General features: G+C 36.4%; 1 protein-coding gene across 19 annotated transcripts in view; it reads left to right on the top strand.

Moving 5' to 3' along the window:
- TENM3 (teneurin transmembrane protein 3) overlaps positions 1 to 22,825 on the top strand; it is a 1,436,054-nt gene that overhangs the window by 1,278,017 nt on the left and 135,212 nt on the right. For 18 of the 19 annotated variants that reach the window (XM_081959126.1, XM_081959141.1, XM_081959139.1 and 15 more), the window contains 2 exons: positions 5,164 to 5,401; positions 21,382 to 21,620. In XM_081959126.1, coding sequence (XP_081815252.1) covers positions 5,164 to 5,401; positions 21,382 to 21,620 — 477 coding nt within the window. Of the gene's footprint in view, positions 1 to 5,163; positions 5,402 to 18,348; positions 18,371 to 21,381; positions 21,621 to 22,825 lie in introns of those variants that run through there. The other variant, XM_081959136.1, reaches the window with a different exon arrangement.

Below are 22,825 nucleotides of genomic sequence, written 5' to 3'. Positions count from 1 at the left end.
AATTCAAATCTTTTATGAAATGTAAATATGATTTTGGATACTGAAATATGACCAAGCCTAATATGCAGTTGCATAAGAAGTATCTACGAACAGGAAAATGTTCTGCATTTTAAACATATAAATTTCAATTTATTTTGTTATTTTCTGTAAAATGTTTCAGAAGCATAACACATTTATTAAACTTGTATTATTCTTGTTTTCTCATTTTCAATAAAATATTTTAAATAACACATACATATTATTTTAGATATCAGTGTATTATCTTTTCCCAAATAACACTCCATTGAATCTCAATATTGAATCTCTTACTTATTTAGGACATTTATGCCTCCTCAAAAGGTTCATTTTTAAAAATAGTTGATTTCAATAAAAGTAAGTTTTATAAGTAAGTCAACAACAGACATGAGTAGATTTCAGGGATTGAGCAGAATTATTAAATTGGGGGTTGACTGTATTTTCCATGTGCTGTTATCATCATAAATATCAGCATTCTTGCTAGTTTGCCAAAATAGTACCTTACATCACAAACAATTTCTTTTGCTTGTTAAGAATAATTCTCTATTGTGAGAATTATTTGTAATATATTTGAAGGCAAAACTAAAATAATCTGCTACTGTAAATATTGCAATGGTTAACTCAAATACAGAAATGATAGCATGTAAGAAATTGAAGTACCCACTATATTTTTTGTTAAAGGTTCTGTGATTTCAAAAAAGATCATACAAGGTGAAGAATGTCATATATTTAAGAGTTATAGGAATCGCTAAAATCAATTTAAAGATTCCAAGAGCAAAACAAACACAATGAAACTATATTTTATGCAGTCTGAATAATGGTTTGCTCAGTTAATTACATTCTAGTGTATTTGATAGATTAAAAAATAATCAGAACACTAAAGACTATTGTAATTTTCTTTATTGAATAATTCTGTGAAGCAGGCATAAAAGTTATAGTCCCAAACTTCAATAAAGTCAGTGAAATTATACATCAGAACATAAAGCCCTTTGGAGGCCAAATCCACTAACAATAATATTTTAGACTCTTCCATGTTTAATCTTGATTCCATTCTGTATTGCTTGCATTCAGCAATAGTATATATCCACACAGTTGTAGGCAACAAATGGGTAATCTGGGCATACTGATCCCTTGTGGGACTCTTAGTTTACTTTTTACTTTTATTTAGATTTCTAAACCGCCCCCTCTCCCGAAAGGGACTCGTTTGCAAATGTTCACAGCATCCACTTCCCCACATAAATTCCTGAAATCCCTCTCCAAAGTGATCATAATCTTCAATATGTCATATGAAGGATAATGTAGTTCTTCAGCTGATGAAAGTTGCTCACTCCCTACTATATTAGACTTCTGTTTCTAAATCTATATGGTTTGCTACAAATGTCTAAGCCTATTTAGTATACTTCTGACCAGTTCATATCACAAAACTAGTAAATTATAGTCCTTTTCAGAAACTGAGTATCATATTTTTTCACTATAATATTGGATCTAAAACAATTGTCAGGTGTACGTCATATGAAAATTGAGGCGTTGTTATCAATGAAGGATTGCTATGGATATTTTGATTTCTCCATTGGTATTATAATAAGCTTGGCCTGCATATTTTACTACTAATGTTGGTAGAAGTCTTGTCAATTTAGAAGTATTTTCAACACTTCTCAAGTACACTATCCATAGCATTGACATCAACCTTATGAAGAAGAATCTTATTTGCTGTAGTATGGATGCTGGCAAATACACGGTAGTCATATTACTATGATTAATTGTTTTTTGGCTCATAACAGCAAATAATATATATGTATATTCATTATGTGGACAGTCATGGATTTTGAAGACTTAATGTAATTTAAATCCCTCATTCCCATTCAGCATATAGATTGTAGAACTGTATGTTGGCTGCCAGCATTATGTTTGTTACAGCTTCCACTTTGCTGAAAAATATCTTCAGTTAATATGCTAAATTAGTCAAGTTATACATAACAACTTCATTGCTTATCAGTGCATTATCAACTCCTCAGTTTTCATAGAATTGTGATTTTATCTTACGAAGATAATTTATACATATATTTGCTATGTATACTTCAGCTTTGGTTGAGTGAGATTGCTAAACTACTTTTAACTGGTATGTAGCAAACTTATGTTATATTTTATATTTTGAATGCCTAAATAATGTATTTTTCCTGCCCTAGTTAAATTAATGTAGTTGTTTGCTTCCATGAGCCTTCATTTTGTTGAATATGTGCCTTTTTCTAATCATTCATTGTAGCTGTTGTCTTGAGAACATTTAGGCTGAATATTTTTTCTCCTTTTTAGCATCAAAATGGAACTGTCAGCCAAACACCTAGAATGCACTTGGCCACAGTGCTTCAGAATCACTCAACAGTTGACTGACATTTCACTAAGATTGAAAAGAATCTTTCACATGTATCAATTAGACCTGCCAAAACCTGGCTTTGAAAGGCGCTCCAGCATCCCTAATAGCTATATGGAATGAATAGGTTTTGACAGCTGTGGCTTGCCCCATCATTGCAGCAATGTGACAGGAAAAACTGCACCTTCTGAACATTTGTCTGCCACACAGTTATGAAAGATATAGTAATTGACCACCTTAGATTCAAGTGTAAAAACTGCTTACATAGTTTTTGTCTGTGGTCCATTATTTCTATCTTGGAAGACTCAAGTGTTCAAATAAAAATCTTGGATCACTAATGTAACATTACCTTTACAATCACAACAATAAGACAACATGTATCTGGCAGAAATAGATGCTAGTTCAATGTAATCTTTCCCATGTTAAAGGATCGCTGATCTGGAGCACTGTTCTGGAACAATTCCATATACAGGACCTTTATAGAAAGAATAGGCATCAATATTGATCCATTGCCAAGACTATTGGATGCTTTTCAGCATGATTATATCTTGATTGTATAAAGCCAGTTGCCTTTTCTTCTCTAATAACCACTCTGACTCTCACTTGGAGTTTTCAACAGCACTCTATCTGGCCAAATAGTAACGAACCAGAGAGCTCATTTTTGTAGAAAAATAGTGTATTTTGCCTTACGTCTAGGTAATTGTTAGGAATTTAAATGCTTTGAAAATAATTTGAAAGAAATGTTTCACTCAAAAATGCAGCCACAATACACCTCTATAGTTAAAATAGCCTGATCTTTACATGGAATCTCCCCAAATAGAATCCCAAATGATTTTTAAGTTACTTATCTTTTTTTTTCCAGCCTGTGAAAACTGAAAGAAGTTGGACTTCTTTAATTAATTGTAGAGGTGAAATTTGCACAGTTACATTTTGTTAAACTATACGATAAAAATATTGTTCACAGTGATTTATTTTACAGTAGCCCTAGGCTTAGTTCCTCATTGACCTATTTCAAAGCAAACCCTGCTGAATTGGCAGCATGGAAGTTTGATTAGCAATTTAAAATAAATATATAAAATCAGAAAAGTATAGGATTGTGCTGTTGCCTTTCTTCACTGGGAATTTACAGTTACCATAAAGGGAGTTCTAGTTGTCTCTCCCACTTTCCCCCATTAAATACACTAATGAGTAAAATGATTTCACTTTCACCTCCTTTGTATCACTGCTACTTTTATTGCTTAAAAGGAGTGGGGGGGGAATATGATCCTGAAATACTAGGATACTGTACTATAAAATGGTAGTGTATAAATATCCAAGATTTTGCTAAACAAAACTGCACTGAGAATGCAGACGTGTTAAGTATGAATAAGCGCATAGCAAAAATATTAGTCTCTTCAGTCAGGAGGCAAAATTAGTATTCTATATATAGAGACGTAAGATGTGGTTTCCTGTTGTGCAGCTGATCATTTTATATATATTTTCACATAATGATGAAAGTTAATTCTCTACTGACTGATAATTAACTTCTAATCTAAATCAGATAAAGTTTTAAGTAGATTCTTTTTAAAAGCTGTTGTGAGCTTTAGTCTTTTAAATTATCCTGAAACCCTAAAGCTTTCTATACTGATTTTAATCACATGCACTAACACCTACTGGTGTTGATAAGGGCAAAGCTGATTAATTGTATGCTATCTGAATAATAACATATTCTTCATATGCATCATATGCTTTTGTTAAGGCATTTCTACGCCAAATTCCAATAAAAGGTTGAGAATGTTTTATATTTTTAACTTTGGTCATGCTTAAACATGTATATTTGTTTTCCACTTTACATTTCTTTTAGTCTAAAACAATTAAGTCAGGATCAATTTGATACCTCCAATAGAAAAATAAACTTTTTCTGCATAAGGCAGAAACATACCTGGTCTATAATATCTGCCATGTGCTTCTGTTATATACGCAAGGTAAATATAGAATATAAGACCTTTTGAAAACTAATGCTAGTTATCCTGCCTGGGATTGTTTTTTATTGTTGTTAAGAGACATAACATCTTTATACCATTGTTGTGATTACAAGATTCTCTGATTACCTGTGATTCACTTTGAAACATAGTTATATCACATAGTGTGAAATTGGAAAATCTGTTCTATATGTGTTCTAATGGATGTAACGGTCATTAAGTATATGAGTCTTCTGACGTTGTAATCAGATGTGATTCAGTCTGTTAAATATCCATGAAGCAACATCTGCTTCACAGAGTGACCTTCTGCTAGCGGATTGTTAGCATCTATTAGCAGATCATAGTGCAGATCTGCCTGATTTGAAAGGCACTAAACTAGGATAATCTCCTGCTGTTTAGCAGCAAAACGGCAATAATTTATTGCAGTAAAATAAAGCTTGTTTTTTTTTCCTTTTAAAATACTCTTCATTACATAATTATAGGGATATACACAAAAACATTATATTCTGTTAAAATTGCCTGTTTAATTTCAAAAATGGCTTTTTAAAAAAAAAAATCTAAGATTACATTAGGGGATATGTCGTGATTATATTGATAAGCCATTAAAAATAGAAATAAATTAAAGCCAAAAGTAGTTGTGCAATCTGCTGTATATGAATTAGATCTTTGCTCTACTAAGGGTAAAGTTTTAAAGAATGTAATTGAAACCAACTAATAGAATATATGCTAATATTTTAGAAAATGGGCTGTTAGTATATGCTTTAGCTTTAGCAAAGATAAGAATGATCTATAACAAACTTTAATTTTCTTTCTTCTCAGAGCAACCTCCAAATAACCAAGGCCAGTCGACCCTGCAACCTTTGCCACCTTCTCACAAGCAGCATTCAGCACAGAATCACCCATCTATCACCTCCCTTAACAGAAATTCACTGACAAATAGGAGGAACCAGAGTCCGGCCCCGCCGGCTGCTTTGCCCGCCGAGCTGCAAACCACACCCGAGTCGGTCCAGCTGCAGGACAGCTGGGTCCTTGGCAGTAATGTGCCACTGGAAAGCAGGTAATCCTTTAGGACCTTTAAGACTATAGTTATGCTCAGCATACTAGTCCTTCGGGAGAGGGTGCGGCTAAGAAATAAATATTATTATTATTATTATTACTACAAATCTGGAATTTGTGCTTCCCTTGTTCTGTTAGCACAGCTGGAATTTTAGCCATATTCAGTGCTACCACCGTGTCCCAAGCTGACATTTGAATTTAATTCTTCCCATATATACAGGGTTAACCCATAATACTAGCCAGCATGTAGTATATTCAGTTTGGGGTTAGCTTACTGTATGAACCAACACTTCAGTTTTGTAGTTTTAGGACTGTGAAGAAATACAGACCTGATCTTGGGCGTGATGCAAGAAGGAGCAAGCTATTAAGGGGAAGGGTATTCAAAAATATTATTCACTCCAGAGAAAGAGGAAAGCGTAAGATAGGGCAGAGATAAAACCTGATTAATTTGCAAAATTCTGTTATTCTACCATACAACAATAAAAAGTGTTCCTGCAACTCCTGCTGTTTATTGATCTTACCTATCTCAAAGGTTTAGCACAGGCCACTCTCTCTAAGATCACTATATTGTCATTATCTTGATGCATGTAATTTCTACTTCATTTTTTTTACTGGGTTTATGTATTGGTCAGACAAGTCTTAATTTTCATCAATAATATTTCATCTTCGGTAGATAAGTAATAGATTAGAAAGATGATAGTGGTGGTGCTATTAGTGAAGTTTGCGTGTATTTATTTATTTTTATTTACCAAATCTAGACAATGCCCATCTCCCTCATAGAGCAACCTTTAGCAACATAGATAATACAATACAATACAATAGTAGAGTTGGAAGGGACCTTGGAGGTCTTCTAGTCCAACCCCCTGCCTAGGCAGGAAACCCTATACCGTTCCAGACAAATGGCTATCCAACATCTTCTTAAAGACTTCCAGTGTTGGGGCATTCACAACTTCTGGAGGCAAGCTGTTCCACTGATTAATTGTTCTAACTGTCAGGAAGTTTCTCCTCAGTTCTAAGTTGCTTCTCTCCTTGATTAGCTTCCACCCATTGCTTCTTGTTCTGTCTTCAGGTGCCTTGGATATGTTCTGCTTTTTAAATTTTGCATATGGTTCTTATTATTTCTTGTCCTTTGATTTGTATTTGGTGGCATTCTTTTGGTCTGTTTTCCCTGATTGCCACTGCAACAACAAACAGTTTGTGGCACATTAAAGGCTAACGGTTTATTATTTATTGTATTATAAGCTTTATCACAATCCACGTATGATGTATGGTGTCTAGTCTTGATCAAGCAAATGTTACAAAACAAGTATTGAGCATGGGAAGGGAAATAGAAGAAGAAAAATAGTACAAAGAAAAGTGAGATAATTACTTTACATAATGGCCCTAAACAAAGCATTACATCATTCATCATATATGTATTTTGGGGCACTACAATGGAAGTTCAAGAACCAGCTTATAAAGAAAATCCTTTGTTTGCTTTATAAGAAGAAAGGTGAGGCACAAATTATATATAATAAAATAAGTAGCTGCTGCCATTCTCATACAGAACATATCAAACAATCAAATGTTTGTAATTAAGCCATACAAAACAAACATACCCATTTTGACAGTTCATCAAAGACCTGCTAAATAATTTACCCATGCTTTTCTCAAGCAATGAACCTGTCCAATTCAACTGGTTTTTTTTAAAGAAAGGGTAAACCAATCCAGGAATAATTACTTAGAAGACAAACTGAAAAGAAAACAACAAAACACTATTTGTTGCCATAAAGCAGCCAAGTAAAATCACTGAACTCTTATCAGCAATGTTCTATAGCCGCAGAACACATAATTTATGTTTTCTAAAATACTGAAACCCCTAAATCTTTTGATTTTTTTTCTTTATTACTGTTTTAATTCTCCCTATGCCAGGGGTGTCCAAACTTGGGAACTTTAAGACTTGTGGACTTCAACTCTCAGAATTCCCCAGCCAGCATGGCTGGCTGGGGAATTCTGGGAGTTGAAGTCCACAAGTCTTAAAGTTCCCAAGTTTGGACACCCCTGCCCTATGCTATCACAATAGATTTGGTTCTGCTTTAGTTAATGACATTTTATTAATTAAATTTCTACAACTGCCAATTTACCAAAATGAACTTAAAGTGGTAAACATAATGTTAGGACAAAAGCTACAAAACTATCCCCCCCCCCTTTTTAAAAAACTTTTCAGGAAGTAGCTTAGCTCTTGAGTAGCTTCCTGCTATTGGTATACTTCAAAGACTTTTTCCATTGGAGCTGAATAAATTGTCTAAGGCAAGGGTGTCAAACTTGTGGCATCACGTTGTTGTCATGTGATGTATCACAGCTTTTCCCCCTTTGCTAAACTGGGAGTGGGTATCACGAGTCCATGTCGCATCCAGCCCATGGGCCATGAATTTGACACTCCTGGTCTAAGGTGTTCAATGGCTAAATGAATAAAAATATTCCCAAACTGGTGTCTCTATAGCTGGGATGCCGAACCTATGGCACACATGCCACAGATGGCACACGGAGCCTTTTTTCAGGGCACGCGAGGCGTTGCCCTGTCAGCTAGCCAGTGTGCATGCACACACTGGCCAGCTGACTTCAGCCTTTTCTGAGGCCATTTTTCGCCCTCCCCCAGGCTCCAGAGGCTTTATAGGAGCCTGGGGAGGGCAAAAACAGCCTCCCTCGCCTTCCAGAGGCTTCAGGAACTTCCCTGAAGTGCAAAAACCCGGCCCTATTGGCAAACCGGAAGTTTGGGAACGGACTTCCGGTTTGTTCGTATGGCCGGTTTAAGCCCTCCGGAGCCTTCAGGGAAGCCTTCTGAAGGTCCCTGAAGGCTCCGGAGGAGTAAAAACGGCCCTACGAGCAAACCAGAAGTCCGTTCCCAAACTTCCAGTTTGCCCATAGGGCCGGTTCTTTGCGCTCCGGAGGCTTCAGGGAAACTCCTGAAGCCTCCGGAGGGCCTCTGGGGGGGGGGGGGGGGGGAGGCAGCCAGCCAGTCATGGTGCTCAAGTTGTTTTCGATTCTGAGCTAGTTCAGATTTCAAATACCAAGGTTTGCAAAGAAGCATTTAATTTATCTCTGTGAGCCTTTTCCCTTCTGTGCTAAGAAGCCTTTGCCTCTTGAAATCTGAACTAGCTCTGGGAAAAGCAGACTTTTCCCCTCCATGCAGGCAAACTTCTGCAAAATTGGCTGGCTTGGGAATGTCTTTTCAGAGGAAAAAGGCTGCTTTGCTAGTGAATTAAACATTTCTTTGTAAAACACAGAATTTTCCCCGACCATGCTGTTCAGTTGCTTTGTTGCAAGGCTGCCCGAGTGGCTGGATCGAAAAAGATGACACTTGTGGAATTCTCCCACGTGAACTGACAAGAGAGGCCTGCTCCCCTTCCCTTTGCCCATTTCATGAGCTCTGCAGATCTTAGCAAAGTATGTGAGCGATTGTGACGGACGGAGGAGGCCCAAGTGGCTGTGGGGACCCCAAGTGGTGGGAAATATAGTATGGTGTATCTAGGGATGGGGAGAGGCTCAGAATCATCCCTGAAGCACTAGGGTCATCCCTGTGCACTTAACAACCCTCACAGGGAAGAGCTTGGATGGGGGGGCTTATTAATGATGTAGTTGATTTACATTCTCAACTTCCCACAATAGTGGGGCAGGCTCCATTACTGTCGTAACTTGAGGATAACCTGCATAGAATTAAATAGGACTATAGTTAAACAGTTGAGATATCTGGCTTGTGAGGTCCACTGGTTATTACCATATTTTTCGGAGTATAAGACACACCTTTTTTCCTCAAAAAAGAGGCTGAAAATCTGGGTGTCTTATACATCAAATACGGCATTTTTTGCCTCCCGAAGCCCTGCCCCTTCACCAGAATGGCCGTGCATACCCTTATGGAGGCTTTCAGAGAGCTCCTGGGGGCTGGGGAGGCAGAAATGAGCAAAAAATGAGCTGTTTTTGCCCCCCACCAGCCCCCAGCAGCACTCTAAGCCTACATAAGGCTATGTGTGCAATTTTTTGGACAAAAAATGAAACATTTTTGCGAAAAATGGGCCATTTTTCATCTTTTTTGCTCATCCATCCCACAGGAGCACTCTGCAAGACCCCCCCCCCCCCAAGGCTATTCATGCCTTTTTTAAAAAACAGGCCTGTTTTCGTGAAAAACGGGCCGTTTTTGGGAGGTTTGCAGAGTGCAAAAACTTTATTTTTCCCTTTCGGAAAGCTCTTTAACTGATTGATGATAATTACATTGATCAAGTGCTGTGCCAGCAGAAATAAAGTCTTAGATGTTGCAGATTGTCAGCGCTTTCCTTCTCCAGCACATGGATCAATACACCTGGAAACATCTACCTACCTACCTACCTACCTACCTACCTACCTACCACTCTCTCTCTCTACCTACCTACTGTATTTCTCTCTCTCTTTCTCTCTCTCTATCCCTCTACCTACCAACCAACCTACCTACTCTCTTTCTCTCCCTACCTATCTACTGTATTTCTCTCTCCGCCCCGCCTCTATCTACCTACGTATCTATCTACTCTCTCTCTCTCTCTCTCCCTTTATCTACCTACCTAACTACTCTCTCTCTCTCTCTCTCTCTCTCTCTCTCTCTCTCTCTCTCTCTCTCCCTTTATCTACCTACCTAACTACTCTCTCTCTCTCTCTCTCTCTCTCTCCCTACCTACCTACGGTATTTCTCTCTCTCTCTATCCCTCTATCTACCTACTTACTTTTTTTTTTAATTTGCCTCTTCGAAACCTTGGTGCGTCTTATACTCCGAAAAATACTGGGTAGTTGGTTTCTGAGTGGAATTCAAGGTGTTGATTAACGTATATTGCTTAACATAGCTTTGGACCTAGTTATTATGAAACTTCCCTCCAATTGTGTCTACTCATCTGTAAAATATGATAGAGTAAGCATGTTCTGAGTTCTTTAAACAATGCCATCATATGGATTTCTATAATTGTATCTTCTCGGTCACTGCTTCTGCTATATGAAATACTAGTTATCCAGAAATCTGTTTAAATCATCAATACTCTGTTTTAGGAAAGCATTGGAAACTTGGCTTTTCAAAATGGCCATTGGCCAAATTATTTTGTAATCCTGTTCAGAGTTGAAGTTGAAATTATTTTTATGTAATCCCCAGGGAATCATTTATTTTCTGTATTGGTTTGTTTCAACTGAGTTGAAACAAAGTGTCTGATTCAATGGATTTAGCAGTACATTATATTATTATGTGTAATACAAGTATTTTTAGACCAGAAAAATATAACCAGAATCTGGGATCAGAGTTTAGAGTTAAGTTTCTGGTCTTAAACCCGGCCTTAGAAGCTGTCCAAACATGGACTGCAAGTTATTAAACAATTATTAGTTTTCCCTTCTAGCCTCTGGACATAAATACAGGAGGCCATGAAAGTTCATTAATTATGAATTTCACTTGGGTGATATTGGAACAAGTCCGAGCAAATTTTTAAATTTTCATGTTAATCCCATGTTCTACTTATTTGGAGATTAAAAGCTTTCATTTCCATTTTATCAGTTGCAATGTGTTATATTATCCAATCCCAAGGAATTGTGGTTAATCTTAATTGTGGTTTCCTTAAAGTAAACAAGTTTAATTAATACTGCTAGGTTTAGTGTCAAAAATGAAAACTAGCATCCTTATAGGCGAAATTGTCAAAATATTACGATATAACACAACTTCTGAACCAGCCCATTATATTTATTAATATATAACGTAGTTTTAATTTTGAAATTATTATTTTTGTTTCTCTATCCACTTTATAAATTATTATTTTGGTTATAATATAAGCATCCTTCTGAATGTTTTTTTAAAAAAGTGTTTTCCTTAAAATTCAACTTTTATGTGTGCTTCCCTATATTGGATAATAAAAAAAACAGGATTCAAATCAAATACGCAATAATAGAATTTGAACAATCTGTGCTGATTCAAAGAAAATTGTCATTTTATAATTATACTATCATTTTGTTTATCTGGCAAGACATAATCAAGAGCTATTGGCACTTCATTAAGAAAGCAGTAGGAAGCTGCTTATATCCTGAGTTTAACTTTGTATAGGGAATCTGCCCTTCTAGTAGTTTTGTGCTTAGCTGCCCACCTCTTCACTTTATCTACTCAACTTTGAATTGTTAAAGCAGCTGATTTTGGCAAGATTTTGGCAAATAATTATTTGCAAACTGGTGAGTGCAGCTGCTTTAAAGTTAATTCTGGCTATCCCACGTGCATGCCTCTGCATAGCCCTTTGGTTGTACTTAGTGCAGGTACACACACTCCCGTAGACAACCAAGGTGGTTTCTGAAACCCACTGCACAATACTTGCAAAGCAGGCAGCTGCTTTAAAATTTTAAAGAGACATGATTTGTCCATGCTTACAACATTGCAAAATATTTCTTTAAAATCTTTGACAGCTCTGCTGGATGACATTATGGTAACGATGTTGACCAGAAATTATGGAATAAATCACTATTAGTTTCATACAGCTGTGTGAAAAAATCCTGCACGGTTTATGGTTTATGACATTTTTTTTTGGATAGGCCATTGATTTTATGATATTTTATGCTAATTGCTATTTAAATATTGTTATATTTAAGTAAATACTGGTGGTTTTTAAGTGAAAAGCATAAGCTTTTTGCAATTTGGTGCTGTTTGGATGGGGATTGTGAATTTTCTTGCATGCTTACAATGACTATGAAAACAGATTAACTGATGCATATCCAGTGGCATACGTGTTGCAACTACTAAAGCCGATGCTAGTGTTTTGTTAAAATTTTTATTGTTTCTGACCCTGAAAAGGACCATTTAGGTAACCAAACATGGTTACTAATATGAAATTGGCCAGCCTTATTGCTTATCACCAGGCAGCATCGCTTCAGCATAGACTATAAGCCTTTGCATGTGATCTTTGGTGACAATGTGGTGCCAGGCTGCAATAATGGATTCAATCAGCTCCTGCTTGGTCTTCAGATGCTTCTTGCTTATTTCGTAACCAATACTGGCCCACAGGTTCTCAATTGGGTTCAAATGGGGGCTCTGAGCTGGCCAGTCCAGGAGTCGAACACCATGCTTCTTCATCCGCTGCAGGATGGACTTGGCTCGATGACAAGGAGCTTTGTCATCCTGGAAATAAAAGTCCTACCCTACAAGTTGCTGAGCTGAAGGAAGCATGGTCTTTTCCAGGACTTCCAACATACTGCTTGGAATTCATGATTCCCTACACAATTTTTATCCAACCAACACCAGAAGCAGCGATACAGCCCCAGATCATCACATGCAATGATGCTTCACGGATATATTCAGGCAGTACGGCCTAAATTCTTCAGCTGGAAGTCGACGAGAGCAGTGAGCATCTGTGAGCCTTTGAGCCTTCTGGCAAGCAGTCTGTGACGCACTGTGCTTGTGCACACTTTTACATCACATGTTTCACCCCAAATTCTTGTAGTCTGAGGTGAGGTGAGCTTCCTGTCAGCCATCGAAATGCGTTGCAGAGCCCGATCTTGCCGTTTTGTCAACTTTCTTGGTCTTCCAGAGTGGAGCCTGTCATCACCTGAACCAGTTATTTGGTATTTTTCAACCACTCTGCTCACTGTGGTGCGATGGCATTTCACTCTCTTGGCTATTTCTGTACAGGAGTAACCCTCTTCATGAAGCACAATGATGCGATGCCGCTGCTCAGTACTGGTGAAAGCAAAGGCCTTGCCTGTAGCCAGAGCTAAATTACATTTCTCGATGCTTTTCATGCCTGTTTATCGTCAGAGAGTATGACAACTTTGATTGGCTCATAGATTTAGCCTCTTTGCATAAAGATTGGTCAGCCAAAGCTCGCTGCTGATTGGCTACTCGATCCTAACATTCTCGAAAATTCAAACTGTGTTTGTTTTAGCACATAAACTCACTCAAAACCTTAAAAAGACTTTGGCTATATTAATAAAAAATTTGCATCTCAATCCGACTACAGAAATGTTAATCAAAGTACTAATTTTGTGTGGTTTCTATGAGTTAAAAGTTGATTAAACGTAAATACAGCTTAAAACTGAAAGCGTGCAGGACTTTTTCACACAGCTGTATTTATTGTACGTATCCCAAGGTTTTAGGACTCATTGTAATATCATTAGAAGATGTTATCATTGAAAAAATGAAAGGCAAAATGACCAAAATGCTGAATGCTACATGTATTATTTCAAAAAAGAATACAAACATAGAACCATGTTCCTTCATTATTCATTACAAGAGTAATACAGCTCCTTTCTGACACCAGAATATAATAGCTAGATGTCTTTCAGAAAAGAGTTTCAGACAACCCATCTGCAGAGGAGGAAAATCAAAATGCTTAATGTAATTAACAGGAATTATATAAATCATTTCAAATTTATTACTTTATGAATTGCTATTACAAATTCCCTTTCTCTTTGTTTAGTTTAATATATTCTATCAAACAATTAACATTTAATTGATATAATTAATCAATTATAATTTGGTATAAGGAACAATTTATGATAATTCTCAGTGCTCTTTGGAGTAGACAATATTCAGGACAGTTTACCAAGATTTAATTTTTCCTTACTTTATATTGTGCACTTATTGCTTTGAAACACCATATTCAATTACCTTTTAATTTTGTTTTGTTGCAAGGAGAAAAGTGTTTAAATAATGGTGGGCCAGTATTTCAGCACACTATATTATTAGCAAGCTAACAGTTACGAAAAACTAGAACTTGCTTCTGAAAAGTTTGGAAACCATAAAAATCTATTGAAGATGTGTGTGTGTGTGTGTGTGTTGTATTTGTACTGATACATAAATAAAGGGAGACTAGTATAGATCTATTTCGAGCTAATTAGCTCTCATCAGCTAGCCATACCCTTACTGGCTAGCTGATGAGAGCTAATTAGCTCGAAATAGATCTATACTAGTCTCCCTTTATTTATTTATCAGTACAAATACAACACAAATATAAAAAGGCAACATTAAAAATAAAAATATGGTTTTCTGCCTGCATGGTCTTCTGTGATAAGCCGAAGGACAGAAAGAGGGAGTAGTGACCTTCCTCCCATATTTAGGCATACCAGGGGTTGTAACACAAATACATACATACATACATACATACATACATACATACATACATACATACATACATATATACATTTTCAGTGAACCCCTAGAAAATGTATTGATCTTTTAAATACAGGATTGCATCCATATATTAAAGGCTGATTCTCCACAGGAGTGTAATATATTTGAACACTATACAGGTAGTTCTCAACTTGCAATGGAATATGCCTATTATAGCTATAAATCATGAAGATTGTGAAGTGCGTCAGCCATCTGACTGACCTGTTTACTACTTTTTTGTGTAATCTTAAACTACGGTTGGTAAACGAATGCATTGTTCTCTCTGGAAGTAAATACTGGTTTTTGGCAAAAACATTGTAATTTTGAGGCTATATAAAGAAGAAATCAGATCTAAGCTCTAATTTTCATATAGTTATTGCTGTTTCACATTTATTAAGCTCATTATGCTTCTTAAGACAGTGGCACACCGGAGAGGAACTTAAAAGATATCAGATTCATGAGAAAAGGAATGTTCTTATTGCAAAATTTCAAATCATTCAAAACTTTAAAGTTTTCAGATACAGTCAGAAACAATGTAGTAGTGAAGACTACTTAGCAATGTAGAAACTGAGTTACTGTTTATTCTGTACTATAAAAATGTCCAATCTACACTATTTTATGTGTTTGTAATCCTATGAATATAGAAGTTATATTTTTAAGATTGAAGAGGGATTTAAAAAATAAATTAACCAATATCCATAATTCTGTTTATAGACTAGAAGTAAGACACATCTAACAGTGTGCTGTCATTAAAATCTTATAAATATCCTGTACTTCACACTCATATTTAATGTGTTCTTCCATTTAAAGCAATTATTCCACAATACCAATCCACTTTCATAATCACAACTTAACAGAAATCAGCAGATGTATATTTATATATTTCTTATGGAAATCAAGTTACAGGTAATTGGCAGATTTAAAATACTTTGTTTGAAATTATTGTTAGAAGGTATTAACATAGTAACAGAGATGTATAAGCTTTTAGTTTTGAATTTCTATGAACAGGGGTTGCCTCCTGGTGTGAAACATGTCCTAAGATAATAACCCATCAGTTCAGAAACATAATAGATTTTAGAATTCAGCAGCCTGTCTGCCTGAAGAGATCATTTATCATCCTTACTAATATACAACATAACAGATAGAATCATTACCTCTTTGTTCTTCATTTCCTATCTTGCATTCATTGGTTACATTGTAAGAGCTTTTGTTGTTTTGCTTTTGTGGTCAAGTATATGTACTTTCTGTCTTTTCTGCAAAAGCAAAAACAAAAAAAGATTTCTGCAATAAAAATAGCAGCTATTTTTTGTTAAATTGGCTGGGTGTGGTATTTCAGTAAGAAAGCAGGAGAACAAAAAGTGCAATTTCTGAAAGCCCCATGGTCTGATCAAACAGTGAACATGGCTCCAATGCAACCTTCTTTCCTATAAGCTGCCTATGCATTTTGCATCCATTTTCCATTTCATTTCACTTCACTGCTGCTTTTTCTCTCTGCTTTTTCAAGCCTGATTTTATCATTATCCTGCTCCCTCTATTTCTGGTCTACTCAGGACAGTATGAGAACACTTCTGGTATGATTGGAACAATTTGATGTAAAGCTTATAAAGGAGTTCTGAATTTTAACCATTTTACGAAACTCTCATTTCATTATTGTAGGTGTTTATCAAATGGCTCTGTTGGTCAGAATAGGAAAAGTTGGCTAAATGGTCCTCTATTCTGAAACAAAAATAGTTGACTTTTTTGTTATGTGTTTAAATAACTTGATAGTCTTAAAAGGTATAGTGTAGCAGAAAATCTCTGTTAGTCTTACATTAATAGTAATATTTCTAATATTAGTAAGCAGGAATCACAAGAGAATATCTTATACCTCTCTTTATTTCATAAAGCTTAAGCTACATATTCTTACTATAAAAAGCTTATTTCTTGATAGCGTCCTTACTAAATGAAACCCAGGGTAGAGAAATATTCAGTACTACCATGCATTTCAAAAAAAGAGGGGAAAAAAACCTTCCGAATTAATCCCTGTAATTTCAATTCTCATTTATGCATAAGAGAAAGTCTTCCTTTCTGTTTTAACTGTTGTAAAGGAACAGGATTTTAGATACATCATAATATATCTCCTTTGCTGCTTCTGGGAATATAAAGAATTAGTATAGCTCTCAAGTTTGTGTCTAAATATTCAAATACTACATTACTGCAACATCAGCAGTAATGGGATTTGTGCATTAGCAGTCATTTTCCTACTTGAGATCAGGTAATATGAAGTGTTTGTATGCATTCTATGTATAATTACATGCATTGAAACTACAACACTTAAACCTACATAGAACGCAATATTAGACACATCAATACAAGGCAAGCAACAGATACTGTCTTTTCATTGTTCATTCTAATCCGAAATGTTCAGTGGTAATTTTCTTTTTTAAACGTATAATCAAACAAGTAGAATACTTTTCTGCTGCAAATTTCTTCTACTGAATGGTTTTTGTATATACTTGATTATCTAATTTACCATTCGTAAGTGTAGGTTCATTGGGATAAAAAGACATTAAAAGTAAGAAAAGAAAGCCGCTTAAGGCTATATTCTGAGGATTTTATTGAAACTCTAGTTTTTTTCAATTTTATATACAATACATATATTCTTCTGTGAAACAAAACATACATTACTCCCCAGATTACAAAAGTACAAGCTCATTTCTTGGAATGAATGGTACATGTGGTTCATGAATAGCCTGCTGGGGGGGAAAGGAGAAAATAAAAGTGGCTAATTAAATACCTTTTTAAAAATGCAATAACATTAACTTTACCAACACTAGGTTTACACTTTTAAAACATGAAACTTTTAAAATGCTGCTAGAAACTTCTCGCTGACTTTCAAGGGCACATTGCCAATGGAAAATAAGGGAATATAGGGATCATCCAAAATCAAGATTTTGACTGCAAGTAAACCATTGCTTAGTAGCATTTTCAACAGCCTATAGCAATACCTTACCATAGAATCATAGGACTAGAAGGGACCTTAGAGGACCTCTAATCCAGCACCTTGTCCAAGGCAGGAAGTCTTTATACCACCCCAGTCAAATAGTTGCCCAACCTTTTCCCCCCAAAAAACTTGCAGCAATGGAGAACACACAACTCCAGGAGAAAACTGTTCCACTAATTAATCATTTTCAATAAAATATTGGACAAACAATTGTCTAAAGTGGTATAAGAATTCCTGTCTTGGGCCGGGAGTTGGACTAGAACGCCTCCAAGATCCCTTCCAGCCCTATGATTCTTTGATTATTCAGTTGATTTTGTGATATGTCCTTTTAACACTCTAGGTTAAATACTTATTTTTAAAATACAGGACACTTGAGAAACCATTTATACATAGGTTCAGCAACAAATCTATTTCAATAGATTAACTGATTTAATTATTTAGTTGCATGTCCAGAGTCTCAGTTGAAGAAGTATTTTTCTTGCCCATTAGTGATGCCTAGTGTTGAAATTTAGGAAATATCCCAAGGCATAGAACACATGCTTCATCCACTAAGAGCTCCAAATTATCTCTAAAAGAACACATTTGATCCACTTGCTTGAGTCTTTATCAAGTGGAAATTTCTGGTTATATGAAGATGTACAGAGTTGAATGACTAAAGGCTAATCTAGAACTGTAATAAAGCTTATGCTGTGCAATGCAGTGCAGTGAAATAATTGCTAGCTGTGACTTGACCAAAAAGCAATAAACTGACATCTAGCATAGGAAATTGATGGTATTTTTTCCAGAAGTGAAGGAGTAAAATATTCAAGGGGGAGAAGCCTGGATGCATGATCCTTACTTTTACTTGGGGGACTGCGAAGGTACTTATTTGTCAATTGAAGAGCTCTGTATGCTGTTTTTCCGTCAAACAAAACAATCATTCAGTGCATTCTACATGTGAGCTTCTATATGAATGTCGATATCTGTCATGCAAGCCCATATTGACGAAAAAGGAAAGATCCTTTTCGGTCATTACAAAGTTTGTGCAACAGAGATGTACGGCCTGAGCTGTCAGAACCATGTACAACCCTCTGTATCTTGGATGTAATGCCAATTCCAAAACTTGCTACCAAATAATAATTTTAGAGTGATTTTTACTATAAGGATTAAATTGTAAATACAGAATTAGAAAATGTTCATTTTAACTGCAGTTAAATTGAATTGTACATAATTAAGATTTTGTTTAGGTCAGCCTATTGCTTTTTGGAGACCATCACCTGGCATTTAATTCATTTATTTCATTTGGCTATATCAAATATAGCCCTTAGTCTGTCTTAGTTCTTCTTTTCCATTGTATGAGATTGCATTATTATAGATTGGCCCAGACTCAAGAGACACAGAAACAATCTAGACAGGTGTTTTTTTTTTACATCCCCCTTTAAGAATTGGGAAGATACTTTAAAAAGAAAAAAGAAGATAGCAAAAGAGAAATATAAAACAAATCTGTATGCAAGTTTTTTCTCTTGCTTGTTCTGACTTAATTCCTCTCTCTGAAATTTCTTCTTTTTCTTCTGTTACCGGCTACCTGGCAGAGTACTTGCAACTTTCCACATTGTGCATTTATACTTGCACTTTTCCTTGCTGTGTCTCTATACTTCTTTTCCTCTGGACCATATACTCCCCTTAAAGAAAAATTGTTTCTTTTATTAGGCTGTTTTTAGTCTGTTTTCTTGTGGATGCAGACTGCTCAGAACATGGGTATCATCCCTTCTACCCCGTGTCTTCTCACACTTAGTTCAAGATTGCAGTTGTATTGACAACTGTGCCAATCTGATGCTGGGGAGAAATCTCAAATAGGAGAGGAATAAGCAGCATAGATAACTTGTGATTTTCTACCCTGTTTCCCCTTAAAATAAGACCTCCTGGATAACAAGCCCAATCGGGCTTTTGAGCGCATGCACTAAAGTAAGCCCTCCCCCAAAATAAGACCTCCCCCAAAATATGGCAACACAGCAGCAGCCATGAGGTGACCACGCTCACTGCCTCCTGCACCTCAAAAATAATAAGAGCTCTCCAAAAATAAGGCCAAGCATCCCTTTTATTCCTAAATCAGCATAAAGACATCTAAGCAGAGCTGATTGAAAATTAGATCATTTACTGTGAGCATTTTCTTTGTTATGCCTGTCCTACTAAAGATTTTGATCAATTCCTGTGCTATTTTTTTAATAGTCACATTTCTTAATGGAACTGTTTCTGGATAGCGAGTTGCATATTTGAATACAGTTAGGGTAATAAATCTTTATCCATATGTCCCGGCTGCTGTTCCACATCCTCCTCCTATTACATATTCTGGCTACGGAACTTTTTTTTTTCATTTTTGTCTGTAATGAATGTGGAGAATATATTTTGTGACATTTCCCAAGCAAGTAATTTCGAGGTGCCTATGATGACACCGCAAATAATAATGCACCATTCCTTTTAGTTCTAGAATATGAAGAACTGATTGACCTGGTTCTCTTGCTGGATTTCAGCAGTTACCTAATAATTGGTTATCTCTACTCTTAGCTAAGAAATCAGCAATATTTTTAGAGTTTATTTTTATCACACTCTGAACAAGAATAAATCATTTCTCACTCTTTTCCAAGAAAATTGCCTGCAGAACTATAGGAACATATACTGTAAAATAATGCATTGTTATATGTGTCATTTAGAGTTGACTAAACATGACATCAATATATCAATATTACGTCCAATAGATTTGGGGAGTAAGAATTTCAGCAGCTTTTTAAAAATGCATGTAAGATATTTCTGTTGTTGACGCTTTTTTGCCCAAACCTATTCTATAAAAGAAGTTTATTAGATGGCAGCACTACCTGATCTTGGATCATCTCAAAAGGTTAACCAGTGATTCTCCTGGTTAATATATGTACTATGATATTAAAAATAACCATCAATATAGTCTAGACTGAAAACTGATAGGACATCACAGAAGAGGGCAATATTGAACTTTGCATTTTTTAATTATTATTTTTTTAACTATAATATATTAGATTTATATCTTGTCTCCATCCGTTTTCCCACAATTCCAACCCTGTTAGGTAGATTGGACATTGTCGATAAATCTATGTATGATGTTGTGAGAGTTATTTTTACATGTTCAGAAGTATAAAAACAAATAATAGGTCATACCATTACCAAAATATAGAACAAATGGAAACCAGATTACTTAAAGACCTTAATTTGGAGCCAGCCTTGGAAAGGTGTGAAAATTGAACAGTGATTGAAATGTAAATAGAATTCTCATTTGATACTTAGTAATCGCTGGCATTCTTTTGAAAGGACTTCATAGTTTTACTGCAATAGATCTGTTTTTTTGAGCTGTCATGACCTACAAAATACATTTTTACAGTATTTTGTTTTGCCAGCTGAGAGGTTCCTGACAGGAGTCAACAGGATATTAGATTGGCCTATAGAACCTTTATCCTAATCTTATCATGTAAGAAATTTATTTTCTTATTCTTGAACTCATGGGGCTTTCATAATATAGGGAATATTTATCCCGTCGGTGGTACAAACTATGCACTGTTTTGCTGGATAGATGAGGTTTTACATGTTCTTTACAAAATGTTTCCAATTCATTTGATTTAACAAACTTCTTAGAAAATCACGTTGGAAGCATTAACAGCATGAATCAACAATTCTAATAACATTTTCCACGCGGAACTTGATACTTGTAGCGAAAGTATTTAATATCATGTTTAAAACTATTCCTATCCGAAGGATTAAGTAAATGCACAGGGAAGTATAATAGATAACATGTTAAGAAAATCATATAAAGCATTATACAAATTATTTGGTGTAGATTTTAAAGGTGTGTACTTTTTTTCTGCAGGCATTTCCTATTCAAAACAGGAACAGGGACCACACCACTGTTCAGTACTGCAACACCGGGTTACACAATGGCGTCTGGCTCAGTTTATTCCCCTCCTACGCGACCACTACCTAGGAACACCTTATCAAGAAGTGCGTTTAAATTTAAGAAGTCTTCAAAGTACTGTAGCTGGAAATGTACAGCACTCTGTGCTGTTGGGGTGTCTGTGCTTCTGGCAATACTACTGTCTTATTTTATAGGTAAGCTTTCCTTTTTATGTTAATTATAAACCTGTATTCCAGTACTGCTGGAGGTAAAGATCTAGATAAAGATCTGGAGCTAAAATTATAGAGTCAGCACCTCACTTGCAGTTTAAAGATAACTTGCTAGCAATTGCTGGAAACCATGCGAGTATTTTTATTTTAAAAAATTACATGGAATAGGAAAAGTGTAGCATATATTGGTTATAACCAAAATTTTCTTCTAGCAAAAACCCTATATATCTTTACTTTAATAAGGAATTTTTTTTCTAATAATGAAAAGCATTGCTTAATTCTTGTTTCTTTTCCTCATGCTTTATTGTTTTACTGAATAAGTTACTCATGATTGCTTATGTTGTCCAGTTGAGTATATAATGTATTAGTTAATTGTAAAATGAAGTAATCCAACTCTGTATCAATTAGTGCATTATACGATAGTATAATGGCAGTGTCTGTGATTATTACATAAACAATATAAGAGTGAAATGTCAGGTTTTACTGGCATAACTAAAATGTCTCTGAACCCCAAATTAAATATTCTGTTAAACCAGCGGTTCTCAAATAGTGGGGCGCGCCCCCCTGGGGGGGCGCGAGGCTCCGTAAAGGGGGGCGCGAAGGCTCCCTTTCCATCTGGGTGCAACGGCGGCGGCGGCGTGGGCGAGGCATAATATATCCCGCCTGGAAGTGGCAGCACTTCGGACTGTGGATTTTCATTGGAGCTGCGGGCTGGAGCTGTGCAAGAAGCCTGCTCGGGCGGGGGTGGGAGGGAGGGAAGCATGGCTGTCCCAGGCTTCCCTCCCTTCCCCCCCCCCCAGCCCAAGCAGACTTTTTGCACAGCTCCAGCCCGCGGCTCTGATGAGTCTCTGAGCAGTCCCCAGCGCTGCCACTTCAAGCCGGGATATATTCTGCCATGCCCTCGGCGGCATCTTTATGCAGGTAGCTCGCCTCCCCGCCAGCAGCTCCACCGCCAGCATTCCGTCTGGAAGCGGAAGCGCAACAGCCGCTTTTGGGGAAGGGACAAAGGGGCGGCGGTCGCCCGATCTTGCCACCGCCACCCCTTCGCCCCTGGTAACGGCGACCGTTGTGCTGCTGCTTCCAGCTGGGATGCTGGAGGAGCTGCTGGCAGGGAGGGAGGGGAGGAGGGAGTAAGGATAGACAAGCAAGAGGGAAAGAGGAAAGAAGGCAAGCAGGCAGGAAGGAGGCAG

Source organism: Natrix helvetica (assembly GCF_964273705.1).
Source record: "Natrix helvetica genome assembly, chromosome: 7".
In the NCBI taxonomy this organism is placed as follows: Eukaryota; Metazoa; Chordata; class Lepidosauria; order Squamata; family Natricidae; genus Natrix; species Natrix helvetica.
Note: the sequence above shows the minus strand (reverse complement) of the source record. Positions and strands in the feature narration are given on the sequence as shown.